Genomic DNA, 14,184 nt, shown 5'->3' on the forward strand with positions numbered 1-14,184 from the left:
TATGTTATCGTGTGTGTGTGTGTTTATGTTATCGTGTGTGTATAGTGCGTATGTTATCATGTGTGTGTGTGTTTATGTTATCGTGTGTGTATAGTGCGTATGTTATCATGTGTGTATAGTGCGTATGTTATCATGTGTGTATTTATGCATGTGTCTGTGCCTTTGTGTTGCTTCCGTCCCATAAGGTGCATGAGTTACCTGATGTGGAATAGAGTTCCATGTAGTCATGGTTCTATGTAGTACTGTGCACCTCACGTAGTCTGTTCTGGACTGTTGTGGCATGTCTTGTGGGGTATGCATGGGTGTCGGAGCTGTGTGCCAGTAGTTTAAACAGACAGCTCAGTGCATTGAACATGTCAATTCCTCTCATAAATACAAGTAGTGATGAAGTCAATCTCTCCTCCACTTTCAGCCAGGAGAGATTGACATGCATATTATTAATATTAGCTCTCTGTGTAAATCCAAGGGCCAGCCGTGCTGCCCTGTTCTGAGCCAATTGTAATTACCCTAAGTCCTTTTTTTGTGGCACCTGACCACACGACTAAACAGTAGTCAAGGTGGGACAAAACTAAGGTTTGTAGGATCTGACCAATCAGTCAAAAGGAAGCCCCACTAGCACGGTTTACTAGAGAAGGCCTTAACCCTGACGAAGTAAATCGAGGAGAAACAATTTAGGTTATCGTCTCAGAACTTACCTTTATTCTCAAGTCCGTGTACTAAACGAGACCTGCTGTGACTTGGATAGTTGACTAGAGAGCAAAAAAAAAAAAAAAAAACTCCACTACGAGTCCTTCATTGAGGAAATGTCTTTATTCTGCCCATGGTAAAGCAGGTACTGAGACAGAGGGGCTGACAAGTCAGGCATCAGAGAGTGGCTCTACATTTAAACCTCAATTACAACATCAATGTTACACCTTTTTTTACTCAACTGTTTTTCATTTTCTATAGATTATTCAAATTAACTATATGTATACAACATTAAACCAAGATTAGGGGCAAGCCATTACATTTCCCATTATAATTAATCTGTAAAACCAAAACATGTTAAAAGCCATAAAATAACAACAAAAAAAAGAATCTGAAAACACAGCCATGCACACTCTTCAACAAACCAAACACTTTTTTGATCCATTGCAAGATTATTAAAGGTATATTTTCATATATTAGAGGAAAAACTGCACTACTAACAACCAATAAGAAAGTGTTTTCTTCAGAAAATGTAGTATGACAAATCCACAGTTAAGGGGCCTGCGTTAAACATTAGAAGACATTGCAGTCTGGCCATATTGGGGACAAGACGATAGATTTTACACCACTTTAAAAAAAAGAAACCATATTCAAAATGACAGTTTATAGGAAAATAAAACATTTACTGGCGACTGATCGAATTATAGGCTTCACGATGGAGGTATTAAACTTTCTCACTAAAACAACCAACACTGAATGTAAGCAACTAGAAATAACATGCATGTTAGGCATTGACATGTATTATAATCCTCCGGATTAACAATTAGATCGGTCCTTTTTCGCGTTTTCGTAACTTCAACCTGGAAAGTCGGTCCCGAAGGGGGGGGGGGGGGGGTCTTAAAGGAGGAGATGTTGAGGAAGCCCCGTTGTCATGGAGAAGCAGAGGGGGGGGTACAAGTAGAATCAGCTAGGAAGGAGAAGTTTGTCCCGACCACAGGTCATATCAAATCGCTAGCCAAAACATCGTGGACAAACTGGGTGCTGCGGTAAGCCTATACAATGAGCTGCAGTCAAAATAGGGTCTCATTTATTTAGGCAACAAATGGAAGAAAATAGACTGACATTATTTTGGAATTGTACGAATAAGAACTTATTTTCAATTTTTTTTGTTGCGAAACGTTTGCCCTAATGAACGCAGCGCTAGTCTATATGGCTTACAGGACCAGGCCCTATCCGATGTGGTCTTTAGATTCTAAACAAACCCCATTGTTAATAATCAGAGACAACAGAAAATGTAAAAAAAAGAAAAAGGTACATATAGGCAGCGTTTCAGGCCGACTACATTGCAGTCTCGCTACGGGAATCAACCAATGGTGGTGTGCCACGTATATAACTGCGCAAACTGGCATCAGAACATCATTTTATCATACGATGCGGTTAGCTCACATCTTAAAAACACCTTATCCAGGTGTTGTGAGCTCTGGCAGACGACTGCAATGTAGTCTGCCTGGAACGTGTCCACAGACTACTTTAAATGAAAAAAAAAAAAAAAGGTGACTGGTGGGACAGACCCTAGTAACTACTAGTCGAAATCTTTCTTGTCCTTCTTCCCTTCGCCCTCGAAGCCGTCCGCCCCGTCGATGTCGCGGCGACGCTTGCGGTTGTTGTGGACGTTGAAGCGAGGGTTTATCTGGGGAAGTGGGTCCATTCCCAGCACCTTGTGGATCTGACGGAACGCCAGCAGCCGCAGAGCAAACTGGACAGAGACACAGCGAGAGTCAGCCTAATAACTACACACAGTACATTATATTATATATACATTATATATATATATATACACATTATACATTACATATACATTATATATCACTCCAGTGTTAATCTGCTAAATTGTAATTACTCGATTTATTGCCTACCTCATGCCTTTTGCACACATTGTATATAGATTCTCTTTTTTCTACCATGTTATTGACTTGTTTATTGTTTACTCCATGTGTAACTCTGTGTTGTTGTCTGTTCACACTGCTATGCTTTATCTTGGCCAGGTCGCAGTTGCAAATGAGAACTTGTTCTCAACTAGCCTACCTGGTTAAATAAAGGTGAAATAAAAAAAATAAAAAAATATTTATGGTGTACCTCAAGGATGTGTTGTTGCGCCATTATCATGTATGTAGAGATCTCTGGAGGACCAGTACCACAGGATTGCAAATCAGACACTTTTATCTTATTGTATTTTTAATCCCCAGCCCACATCCCCCGCAGGCCGTCATTGTAAATAACAATTTGTTCTTAACTGACTTGCCTAGTTAAATAAAGGATAAATAAAGACTGTATTCATGGCTATCAGTTACTGGGTGGTTACGGTTTATATAAAATGATTTGGCAGCGGTATCAAGTACTACCATTTCCTCCATTTTATTTACAGACGATTCCAATCAGTTTATACTTCTTTCAACAAGTCTGAAAACCTTTAAGGTAAAACCATTACAACGCATGTTGACGGCCAGTACCTTCTATTGATTAGCTCAAATGACCCGGTCCTGTATATTCTATACATGTGTCCGTCAGTACCCGGTCCTGTATATTATATATGACGTATCCCGTCAGTACCCGGTCCTGTATATTATATATGACGTATCCCGTCAGTACCCGGTCCTGTATATTATATATGACGTATCCCGTCAGTACCCGGTCCTGTATATTATATATGACGTATCCCGTCAGTACCCGGTCCAGTATATTATATATGACGTATCCCGTCAGTACCCGGTCCTGTATATTATACATGACGTATCCCGTCAGTACCCGGTCCTGTATATTATATATGACGTATCCCGTCCTGTATATTATATATATATGACGTATCCCGTCAGTACCCGGTCCTGTATATTATATATGACGTATCCCGTCAGTACCCGGTCCTGTATATTCTATACATGTGTCTGTCAGTACCCGGTCCTGTATATTATATATGACGTATCCCGTCAGTACCTGGTCCAGTATATTATACATGACGTATCCCGTCAGTACCCGGTCCTGTATATTATATATGACGTATCCCGTCCTGTATATTATATATATATGACGTATCCCGTCAGTACCCGGTCCTGTATATTATATATGACGTATCCCGTCAGTACCCGGTCCTGTATATTATATATGACGTATCCCGTCAGTACCTGGGCACTCGAGGTGATGTCTTCTCTGTGCTGCTCCTCCATGGTTGTCAGGGTGTCCGTGGGGTTCTTCTCACACGGGTCGACCAATCCCGGACCACCTAGGAGGACAGACCAACACCTATGAGCATTCTGCTAACCCCACAACATCAGGGGGGGGGGGGGGGGGGTGTCTATCAGGATCGTCGAAAAGAGCCAGCCATGGTGGTCAAACATCAAGGTCTAAAAATGAACCGCTGGTATTAGCGGGTAAGAATGTCTATATCACCAGCCACGTCGGCGGGTGGTCCAGTGCGGGATCTACAGTGAGAGCATTACATTGGAGAATAATAGTCAAAAGTCAAGTATGAGCACATTAAGGCTAGACGAACGTTACAGTAGCTGTTTTCAAAGTGTTTCTGCGGCTCTGTTTCATCGCTGCTAATTTGCACAAAGAAATACGAGTCCTATATCCAGCCTGACGCAGTAACACTGCCTGCACAGCGTAAAATAGTGGCGGAGTTGCACACAGGCATAACAGTCTAATTTACACTAAAGTCTACAACAACAAAATGAGATTGTCCTCATATTTCTTGGCTATTTACATCGTTTCGTTCGCTTGTTTTGTTTTTCAACGTTAGTTTGAGTCTGCTCCGTCGACCGATAGCGAAGACACGCCTTAGTCGGATCCCACAGGTCGACGGGACTCAAGTGGCTCCGTTACCACGGCAACCTCCCGCCCTTAAAGGGGACAGCTGAACATTTTTGTCTCTGATATTTTTTTGTTTGAAAAGACTTGAGGTCACAAAGAATGATTATGAAATGTAGCAACATCCCACTAATACATTTCTTGATTTTTAGAAACATTACAAAAGCACATTTTATGCAATTATGGCAGAAACAAAATCTGGCTAGTAGATGTTTTAAATCTAACCTGCCACAGTGACTTAGTGGACCAGAAAGTACATGTTAGGACCTGGTCAAAATAGTCTTATCACAATCAGTTAAAAAATACGACATTGTCATGGTTAGTCTTACCGGGGAGCAGGATTCCGGAGGAAATACATTCCAAGACCCGTCTCAGTGCGTCGCCTGGGCTCAGGGGGCCAGAGGCACTGCTAATGGCCTTCTCTACCAGCAGCTCCATAGCCTGGAGGAAGACACCAATCACAGGAAGGGAGCACGTAAAAGGTTAATAAAAAGGGAGGGGCACATTTCCAGGTCCTTCTGGAAAGACTAGGGACGCAAGAGAAGTCATTTCTATTACGCTCCCTCTTCTTCAAAACATTATCGAGAACCACCACCACCACTTTATAAACGTTGAAGATAAGAAAGTGTAATATCAACCGGGTGTGTCAGCCTGACGATCAACTCACCCAGCTGGGGAAGGCGGACCACGTTGGGACCCTCTGACAGAGGTCACGCAGGATACGGATAACAATCACACAGGATTGGAGTCCGTTGGCCCTAGCCTTGCGGTGCAATAACACGTTTAGTTTAGTGACAGTAAGAGACTGGCGTAGACAACAGGGATCATAGTACATAATATATACAACAGGTCTGTCAGAGGTCCAAATACTACTGGACACAATGGAAGCTTGTGATTGGTTGATTGAAGTATTGTTAAAATGGCCGTAATTGGTTTGGAATCAGCTGCCATTTCCAGGAGTATTTCACCTCGTCGTAACGTTAGTGAAAAGAGTTCACAGTTTACAACATGAAACAAGAAAAGTTTAGGTTTTAGTTTCCTTGTCATCTTATAAACCCTGACTTCTCAGGTTGTTCCAGGTGTGTTTCAGACAGTCCGGTACTAAAGAAGATAAAAGGGAACTGGTAGAGGGAATCTGCTTTACTTTGCCTGTGTGTTTTGCTTTTCGGACATCGCAGCGACACAGTAAACTAATCAGATTGTCCTTCTCTCAATCCCTATCATTCGACTAAACAGAAATTAAAAAGCTACAAATGATCAACATGGAAGCTCTTATCGGATGACAAAGATATCTCTGCAGCCTTATGGAATCATGTTTTAACACGAAGAAAACAATACAATAAGGAATTACAAGGAATGCCATTTTTTCTATAAAATTAACATTCTAAAGTTCAGCTGAATAAATATCATAAAGATTGAATATTCAATCTGGGTCAAATCATTACCATTACAAGGGGTGGCATCCTTGAATATTTTTGTATTTATATCCCCCCCCCCCCCCCCATAAATATATAAAAATCTGTTTTGTTGTTGCTTAAAATTCATTATTAATTCCTTCACAAAAAAAAAAATAATAATTCTAAAACAAAGGAAATTAAAAAATGCATCTCATAAGGCTCCACTAAGAAAGTAAGAGGATGTGTCCGAACCTGGAACCACTTAGCGTGGCGGAGGGCTGCCAGAGCAGCGAGGCATTTTTGCCTGTCCAAGACGTCCGCTGGGTCTCGCACCAAGCCCCAGGTTACATCTAAAAACGGATGAGTCGAATTGTCAAAATGGTGGTCGGTTGGTTGGTTGGTTGAGGTGGTGAGGAGGACGAGGAGGGAGGAGGAGGAACGGGTGTTTGACCAGGTAAAGCAAGACTCATTGGCTTGAAGACACAAAACACATTGCCACACATACCAAGTTTCGGGGGTTCAGGAAGGAACCAGGAATTGAACTACTCTGATTTATTTCCTGCCAAATTAAACCAATGAACGACCAGCAACCCGACCTCACCTCGATATTACTAGTGTTTGGAGATGTAGCGTCATGAATGTAACATTAGGTTCACATTGGTGTGAGCTGTTTGGTTATATATATGTTAGGGGGATTGTGAATTATGGGACTGGCGTAAAATGCTGACCGAATACAAGCAGGATGACTGATGGTTCAACCACAGAGCTACAACAGAGAATTATCAAACTCTTGCTTAGGTCTGGCGTGAAGGCTGCCCGTTGTCCCAACAGCGATCCATTTCATATATAGTCCAAAATAAAAAACAACTAAACTGTAATGTATTGGTAACGTGTTGAAATGCAACACCTGACAGAGAAGTTTAAAATCTCTGAAAAGCTGAGAAGTTTACTTGTTTATGTAAGCAATGTTACGCCAATCATTAGTCAATTTCAGTCTTACTGTCCTGGAAGTTGATAACGTAGGTGGATTCCAATGGGTCATGGTGTATAAGTATAACAAACAGAGAGAGGATCTGAAGTCTATCGGTGAACCGTAATGACTTGTTGCTTGGCGTGTGAACGGAGTTGCTACTAACAATGAGTGGCGTGGCGATGGTAGGTGTGGCAGAGTGTTTTGCCCGTTGGGGGGGGGGGGGGGGACCTTGGTCAAAAATCCTTCCGCAGAAGCTGGTTGGGGTTAAAACCCTCTCCTGTATATTGGAGATGAATTTCAGAGGGCTTTGGGGCTGGACCAGATAGAAAGATATCAATTATGTGGACAAGCAGCGTTGCGTGTTGGAAAGCAACAACAACAAAAGAAAACATGCTCCCCCAGCAGCAAAAATAAATGATTAGATTGGACATCACTACATGCATGGCTGGCGTGAGTCATACCTGGCTGATCGGTTGGCAGATACTAGCCTACTGATATTAACTCAGGTCCAACCACAGAGTCCTCTGCCAAAGCCTTCATCCCTGGAACCTACCGGATGTGCCACTTTTCTCGTGAAGTGTGTACTTGCTCAATGTCTCTGGACACTGGATTTACCACTGGTGGATAGTCAGGCCAATACTCTCCGGCTCTACACCAATCCAATGCTTTCAAATCCATTGGCAGAGTGCACAAGTCCACACTTCTGGAACGGGTGGAACATTTGGCACAACAAAACATAAAAAGGTGCGTTCCATTGTTGAGACGGACATAGACGACCCCCCCCCCCAAAAAAAAGGGTCCATTTCAGTCTGGCAACACTCACTACTACCCTCCATTGTCAACGAATGCAAAAGACAACGGACAATAAATGTGATCGAAGAGGCCTTTCGAGTCATATCTGACAGAATGATTAGCTACAGTGAGGAAACGGAGCCCGATCGTTCTGTGCACTAGGCTTTGGTATGAAGGGGGACACCAGTTCACTCGGGGAGTAATCTTACAACGGAATACCTCACTGCCCAGACAAAAAGTAAGATTTTGTTTCCTGTGTGGGGACGTGAGAGCCTACTTCCTGTGTTTGAAAACCATCTGTTCTAGAAGCCTTTTCTTTCTATACTAGCCTTTTCTTTCTATACTAGCCTTTTCTTTCTATACTAGCCTTTTCTTTCTATACTAGTCTTTTCGTCAAATCCCAAATTGACTAAATAAACAAACTTTTTTTGCAGAAAATCTTCCCGGTGACATCAACGATTTGAGTTGTTTTAGTGAGCAGCCCACCACTTCCCTGCCCAATGGTATCTCTGTAGAGAACAACGTTTCTCCGACGTGTAGTTCTGAGCTAAATAACGATCGACCCGGTAGGAAAATTGGTTTAACGTAGCGATGTAACTGGAAAAACAACCCCCGAAACAAAAAATGTTTCTTACCTGGGAACAAAAAAAAGTATAAAATCTAGACTGCGTTGTCAAACACTGATCATGCTTTGTAAAGGGACAGCTTTTCAAGAGAGCACTGAAGCCGAGTCGGAGACCTAAGATCTACTCTGCTGGCACTATACAACAGGACCCTAACTTCACCAGGAGTGCCGAGCTAACCATGACTAGAAGGAGGTTTTTCTCCTCCAATGACGAGCCTTTGATGCAGATTTTCCTTTACGGCACAGATTTAAAAAGATGGCTTCTCAGACTTAAAAAAAAAATAAGTTTGTTGGACAATCTGAATGCTTGACCAAAACGTAGTTCTTCGTATAAATTTTTTCGTATCGTGAGTTTCAAAACACTGAGCTAAATTAGAAGGCCTACCCCAAGGCTTTAGAGACGGCACGAGAACTGTTTTTAGAATGAACCAACCAGATTCTCTTGTCATGACATGCTACAGCACCTCCTTGGTTGAAGTTTAACAACAACTAGCGTTTCTAAAATACAAACAAAAAACAATCTTGAGCGAGAGACTTTGGATACCCAATAGATTAAATCAAACTTAGGTGGCCGGGGCAATCTAGAAAGTCACATTTAAAAAAGTGCCACCAGGGTAGGTCTCTTCAGGATCAATCAATATATAGGAATTTATATCTTACAGGGTACATTCATTTGTGCTTGTCCAGTGGCCCCAGGTGAGCAGAGATTTCACATTAGGACCATTGAAATAGCCCAAAACATGTTAACTCCACCCATCCAGTGCTCCTGGACAAACTAAACTAATGCACCCATAGCTAGGTGGCAGAGAGATGGAGGAGCAGAGAAGGGCTGAGAGAGAGGAGCAGAGAAGGGCTGAGAGAGGAGCAGAGAAGGGCTGAGAGAGAGGAGCAGAGAAGGGCTGAGAGAGAGGAGCAGAGAAGGGCTGAGAGAGAGGAGCAGAGAAGGGCTGAGAGAGAGGAGCAGAGAAGGGCTGAGAGAGAGGAGCAGAGAAGGGCTGAGAGAGAGGAGCAGAGAAGGGCTGAGAGAGAGGAGGAGAGAAGGGCGATGTCTTTCCAACCTCCGTCCCGTGGCGGGGGTGTGGCAGGAGTCTCCTCTTCTCGGATGCTGGGGGAGGTCAAGGTGACAGTGACTGTCATTTTGGGGTCGGCTCCAGACGTCAGGATGATGGAACAGTCCTCGATGGAACCCTTCACCTCGTACTTCTCTGGGGTCACCAGCTGTCAATCAAACAAAACAATCAACAGCTGGCACACAGGAAGGAAGTGTGAGATGCTGTGCAGAGGGGACTGTGTGTGTGTGTGACGCTGTGCAGGGTGGAGTGTGTGGCGCTGTGCAGAGTGGAGTGTGTGTGTGTGAGAGACGCTGTGCAGAGTGCACTGTGTGTGTGTGTGTGTGGGACGCTGTGCAGAGTGCACTGTGTGTGTGTGTGAGAGAGACGCTGTGCAGAGTAAACTGTGTGTGTGTGTGTGTGTTTGTGTGAGACTGTGCAGAGTGCACTGTGTGTGACGCTGTGCAGAGTAAACTGTGTGTGTGTGTGTGTGAGAGACGCTGTGCAGAGTGCACTGTGTGTGTGTGTGTGTGTGTGTGTGTGGCGCTGTGCAGAGTGGAGTGTGTGTGTGTGTGTGTGTGTGTGTGTGTGTGTGTGTGTGTGTGTGTGTGTGTGTGTGTGTGTGTGTGACGCTGTGCAGAGTGCAGTGTGTGTGTGTGTGTGTGAGAGACGCTGTGCAGAGTAAACTGTGTGTGTGTGTGTGTGAGACGCTGTGCAGAGTGCACTGTGTGTGTGTGTGTGTGTGTGTGTGACGCTGTGCAGAGTGGACTGTGTGTGTGTGTGTGTGTGTGTGTGTGTGTGTGTGACGCTGTGCAGAGTGGACTGTGTGTGTGTGTGTGTGTGTGTGTGTGTGTGTGTGTGTGTGTGTGTGTGACGCTGTGCAGAGTGCACTGTGTGTGTGTGTGTGTGAGACGCTGTGCAGAGTGCGTGTGTGTGTGTGTGTGTGAGAGACGCTGTGCAGAGTAAACTGTGTGTGTGTGTGTGAGAGACGCTGTGCAGAGTAAACTGTGTGTGTGTGTGTGTGAGACGCTGTGCAGAGTGCACTGTGTGTGTGTGTGTGTGTGTGTGTGTGACGCTGTGCAGAGTGGACTGTGTGTGTGTGTGTGTGTGTGTGTGTGTGTGTGTGTGTGTGTGTGACGCTGTGCAGAGTGGACTGTGTGTGTGTGTGTGTGTGTGTGTGTGTGTGTGTGTGTGACGCTGTGCAGAGTGCACTGTGTGTGTGTGTGTGTGAGACGCTGTGCAGAGTGCGTGTGTGTGTGTGTGTGTGTGTGTGACGCTGTGCAGAGTGCACTGTGTGTGTGTGTGTGTGACGCTGTGCAGAGTGCACTGTGTGTGTGTGTGTGTGACGCTGTGCAGAGTGCACTGTGTGTGTGTGTGTGTGACGCTGTGCAGAGTGCACTGTGTGTGTGTGTGTGTGTGTGACGCTGTGCAGAGTGCACTGTGTGTGTGTGTGTGTGTGTGACGCTGTGCAGAGTGCACTGCGTGTGTGTGTGTGACGCTGTGCAGAGTGGACTGTGTGTGTGTGTGTGTGTGTGACGCTGTGCAGAGTGCACTGTGTGTGTGTGTGTGTGAGACGCTGTGCAGAGTGGACTGTGTGTGTGTGTGTGTGAGACGCTGTGCAGAGTGCACTGTGTGTGTGTGTGTGTGTGTGTGACGCTGTGCAGAGTGCACTGTGTGTGTGTGTGTGTGTGTGTGTGTGTGTGTGAGACGCTGTGCAGAGTGCACTGTGTGTGTGTGTGTGTGTGTGTGACGCTGTGCAGAGTGCACTGTGTGTGTGTGTGTGTGTGTGTGTGTGAGACGCTGTGCAGAGTGCACTGTGTGTGTGTGTGTGTGTGTGTGTGTGTGTGTGTGAGACGCTGTGCAGAGTGGACTGTGCCGTACCACCAGCTGCTTGGGTAGGTGTTCCACTATGCAGCTCAGCAGGGTCTTGGTGGGCTTCTCTGAACAGAGCAGGACCAGGTTGACGTTCTTGTCTCCGCGGAGCAGCAGTCCTTTAGCCAGCACCCCCACCCTCATCACCCCCTTCAGCGCTCTACAGGAGGGGGGTGTTCATTAGGTATCTAACGTTAGAAAACAGACTGAAACAGAGCAGCACCCCCACCCGCATCACCCCCTTCAGCGCTCTACAGGAGGGGGGTGTTCATTAGGTATCTAACGTTAGAAAACAGACTGAAACAGAGCAGCACCCCCACCCTCATCACCCCCTTCAGCGCTCTACAGGAGGGAGGTGTTCATTAGGTATCTAACGTTAGAAAACAGACTGAAACAGAGCAGCACCCCCACCCGCATCACCCCCTTCAGCGCTCTACAGGAGGGGGGTGTTCATTAGGTATCTAACGTTAGAAAACAGACTGAAACAGAGCAGCACCCCCACCCGCATCACCCCCTTCAGCGCTCTACAGGAGGGGGGTGTTCATTAGGTATCTAACGTTAGAAAACAGACTGAAACAGAGCATCACCCCCTTCAGCGCTCTACAGGAGGGGGGTGTTCATTAGGTATCTAACGTTAGAAAACAGACTGAAACAGAGCAGCACCCCCACCCGCATCACTCCCTTCAGCGCTCTACAGGAGGGGGGTGTTCATTAGGTATCTAACGTTAGAAAACAGACTGAAACAGAGCAGCAGTCCTTTAGCCAGCACCCCCACCAGCCCCTTCAGAGTTCTATGCTTGGGTAGACGTTCCACTATGCAGCGCCGCAGGGTCTCGAAAGGCAACAGCTCGAAAATCACATGGAAAAAAGAAAAATGACACCCCGGGAAATCGATAGAACATGGCTCAGAGATGGACAAAAAAAACACAATATAACATTCAAAATGGGTGAACCCTCCTCCTCACCTGTCTTGGGCAGTCTTCGGGACCTCCTTCTCTTTCTCCTCCCCAGTCGTCTCGTTAGTCTTCTCCTGATCGGTGATGTCGGAGACCAGTTTGAGGGCTCTCTCTGTGATGGAGACAATCTTCTGGACGGCCTGCAGCTCGTCCTCAGAGGGGTAGATGGCCGTGTGCTTCGTCATCACGTAGCGATCGTCTGACGAGTCCGGGCGACGGGGAGGCTGTCAAGAGAATACAAAAAAACGGGTCAAATAGTCTGTATACGGGGTGTGGGCCAAACAAAACAAGAAGAAACGAACTACTACTACTATTACCACCAACAAGTGTGCATTTCTGACTGGATTGATGGCTCTTTTATAGTCCCCAGTGCATTTTCATTAGATCATGCAGAGATTACATCTAGTGTGGTGTTTATACATGGGGTTTTTCTCCTAACACAGGTCGCTGTGGCTGAGAGATGGGCATGGTGGATTGCGTGTGGATCTGCGTGTGTGTGTGTGTGTGTATCTGTGTGTGGGGACTGGTAGATATGCTACCACAGGTCCTTGTGGCTGAGAGATGGGCATGGTGGATTGCGTGTGTATCTGTGTGTGTGTGTGTGTGTGTGTGTGTGTGTGTGTGTGTGTGTGTGTGTGTGTGTGGACTGGTAGATATGCTACCACAGGTCCTTGTGGCTGAGAGATGGGCATGGTGGATTGCGTGTGGATCTGCGTGTGTGTGTGTGTATGTGTGTGTGTGTGGGGACTGGTAGATATGCTACCACAGGTCCCTGTGGCTGAGGGATGGGCATGCCAGGCCGAACGCCCAGTAGTCCAGGTGGACCAGGGGGCCCCTGGAGGTATGGTCCGTCCCCTGGCATCCTGGGCCCCCCACGTCTCTCGTCCCAGTGGTGCTGCCCCTCCATACGACGCCAATACATCTCCTCCTCATAGCGTCTAGAGCGACACACACACACAGGAGAGAGAGAGAGAAAGAGTCAGTTGCTCTGCCTTTCCCTCTTTAGTGTTCACTCAGTTAACATAAGGGCCCCCGTACACCAGGTTGGGGCTCCTAGCGGAACTGGGCTAGGCAACGCAAACGTCCGCGTCTCACATACTTTCTAAAGACCGGCGCTGGAAAAAACGAGAAGGCTGCAATAGTACTGTTGGTCCCTCTTGAGACGCCGTAGCAACATACCCAGTATCACTTCCTGCTAAATAATCAGAATAAATAGATATTTTGTGCAATTTTACATTAAGATGTTGATTGCAGTATTTCTCAAGTGAAAACTAGTCATGTCTCGTTGAATGACAAAAGTAGTAGTGTTGACTAATCACCGAAGGAGTGTATACTTCAGCTAACGAACTTTGACTTGAAAAAAATTGTGCACAAACAGACCGAAAAAAAAGGCACAATTTTGTCATAATATACATTTGAACGGTTTGAACAGGGAAGCGACGTGCCCCCCCCCCCCCCCCACCCCGTACCTCATCTCCATCCTCCATCTCTCCTCCTCCTCTCTCCTCCTCCAGTACTCCTCCTTCTGCATCTGCTTCCTCATCTTGTCTTCCTGGATCTTCCTGGCTCTGATAGAGGGCTTCACCTCCACCTGCAGCTCCGGGTTCACCTTTTTCTACAGGGAGAAAGGGGGGGGGGACGGGGGGGGGGGGGGACGTGCTGTTGAGAATGGCGGTGCGTTGCATAGCAACCATTTAAGGGGCTCTTGACCAATTAATGAGCTCCGTTCGAGACTATCGTAGCAACGGGATCTGAAGAACTGTAATGTCCTGTTTTACAGAGTCGTGGCTGAACGAGGACAATACATCTAGCTGGGGGGGTTTTCAGGACAGAACAGCAGATAAGTTCAAGAAGGGTGTTTTTTGTTGGATTTTTTAAAATTGTATTTATACTTTTCGAATGCACTGTAAACATGTGACGAATAATATTGTATTTGATCTCATCTCTGATACAGGTGAAGCCCTCAAAT

General features: G+C 45.8%; 1 protein-coding gene across 1 annotated transcript in view; it reads right to left on the reverse strand.

Moving 5' to 3' along the window:
• Positions 1–791: 791 nt before the first annotated feature.
• LOC129826808 (zinc finger RNA-binding protein-like) overlaps positions 792–14,184 on the reverse strand; it is a 48,721-nt gene continuing 35,328 nt past the window's right edge. Inside the window, exons 12-21 of the mRNA XM_055887894.1 lie at positions 13,685–13,830; positions 12,979–13,153; positions 12,225–12,439; positions 11,269–11,419; positions 9,397–9,556; positions 6,201–6,298; positions 5,219–5,314; positions 4,881–4,992; positions 3,867–3,964; positions 792–2,443 (exon numbers count right to left, since the gene is read on the reverse strand). Of these exons, the coding sequence (XP_055743869.1) occupies positions 2,270–2,443; positions 3,867–3,964; positions 4,881–4,992; positions 5,219–5,314; positions 6,201–6,298; positions 9,397–9,556; positions 11,269–11,419; positions 12,225–12,439; positions 12,979–13,153; positions 13,685–13,830 (1,425 nt within the window). The 3' untranslated portion in view covers positions 792–2,269. The remainder of the gene's footprint in view (positions 2,444–3,866; positions 3,965–4,880; positions 4,993–5,218; positions 5,315–6,200; positions 6,299–9,396; positions 9,557–11,268; positions 11,420–12,224; positions 12,440–12,978; positions 13,154–13,684; positions 13,831–14,184) is intronic.

Source organism: Salvelinus fontinalis, chromosome 28 (genome assembly GCF_029448725.1).
Source record: "Salvelinus fontinalis isolate EN_2023a chromosome 28, ASM2944872v1, whole genome shotgun sequence".
Taxonomy (NCBI): domain Eukaryota; kingdom Metazoa; phylum Chordata; class Actinopteri; order Salmoniformes; family Salmonidae; genus Salvelinus; species Salvelinus fontinalis.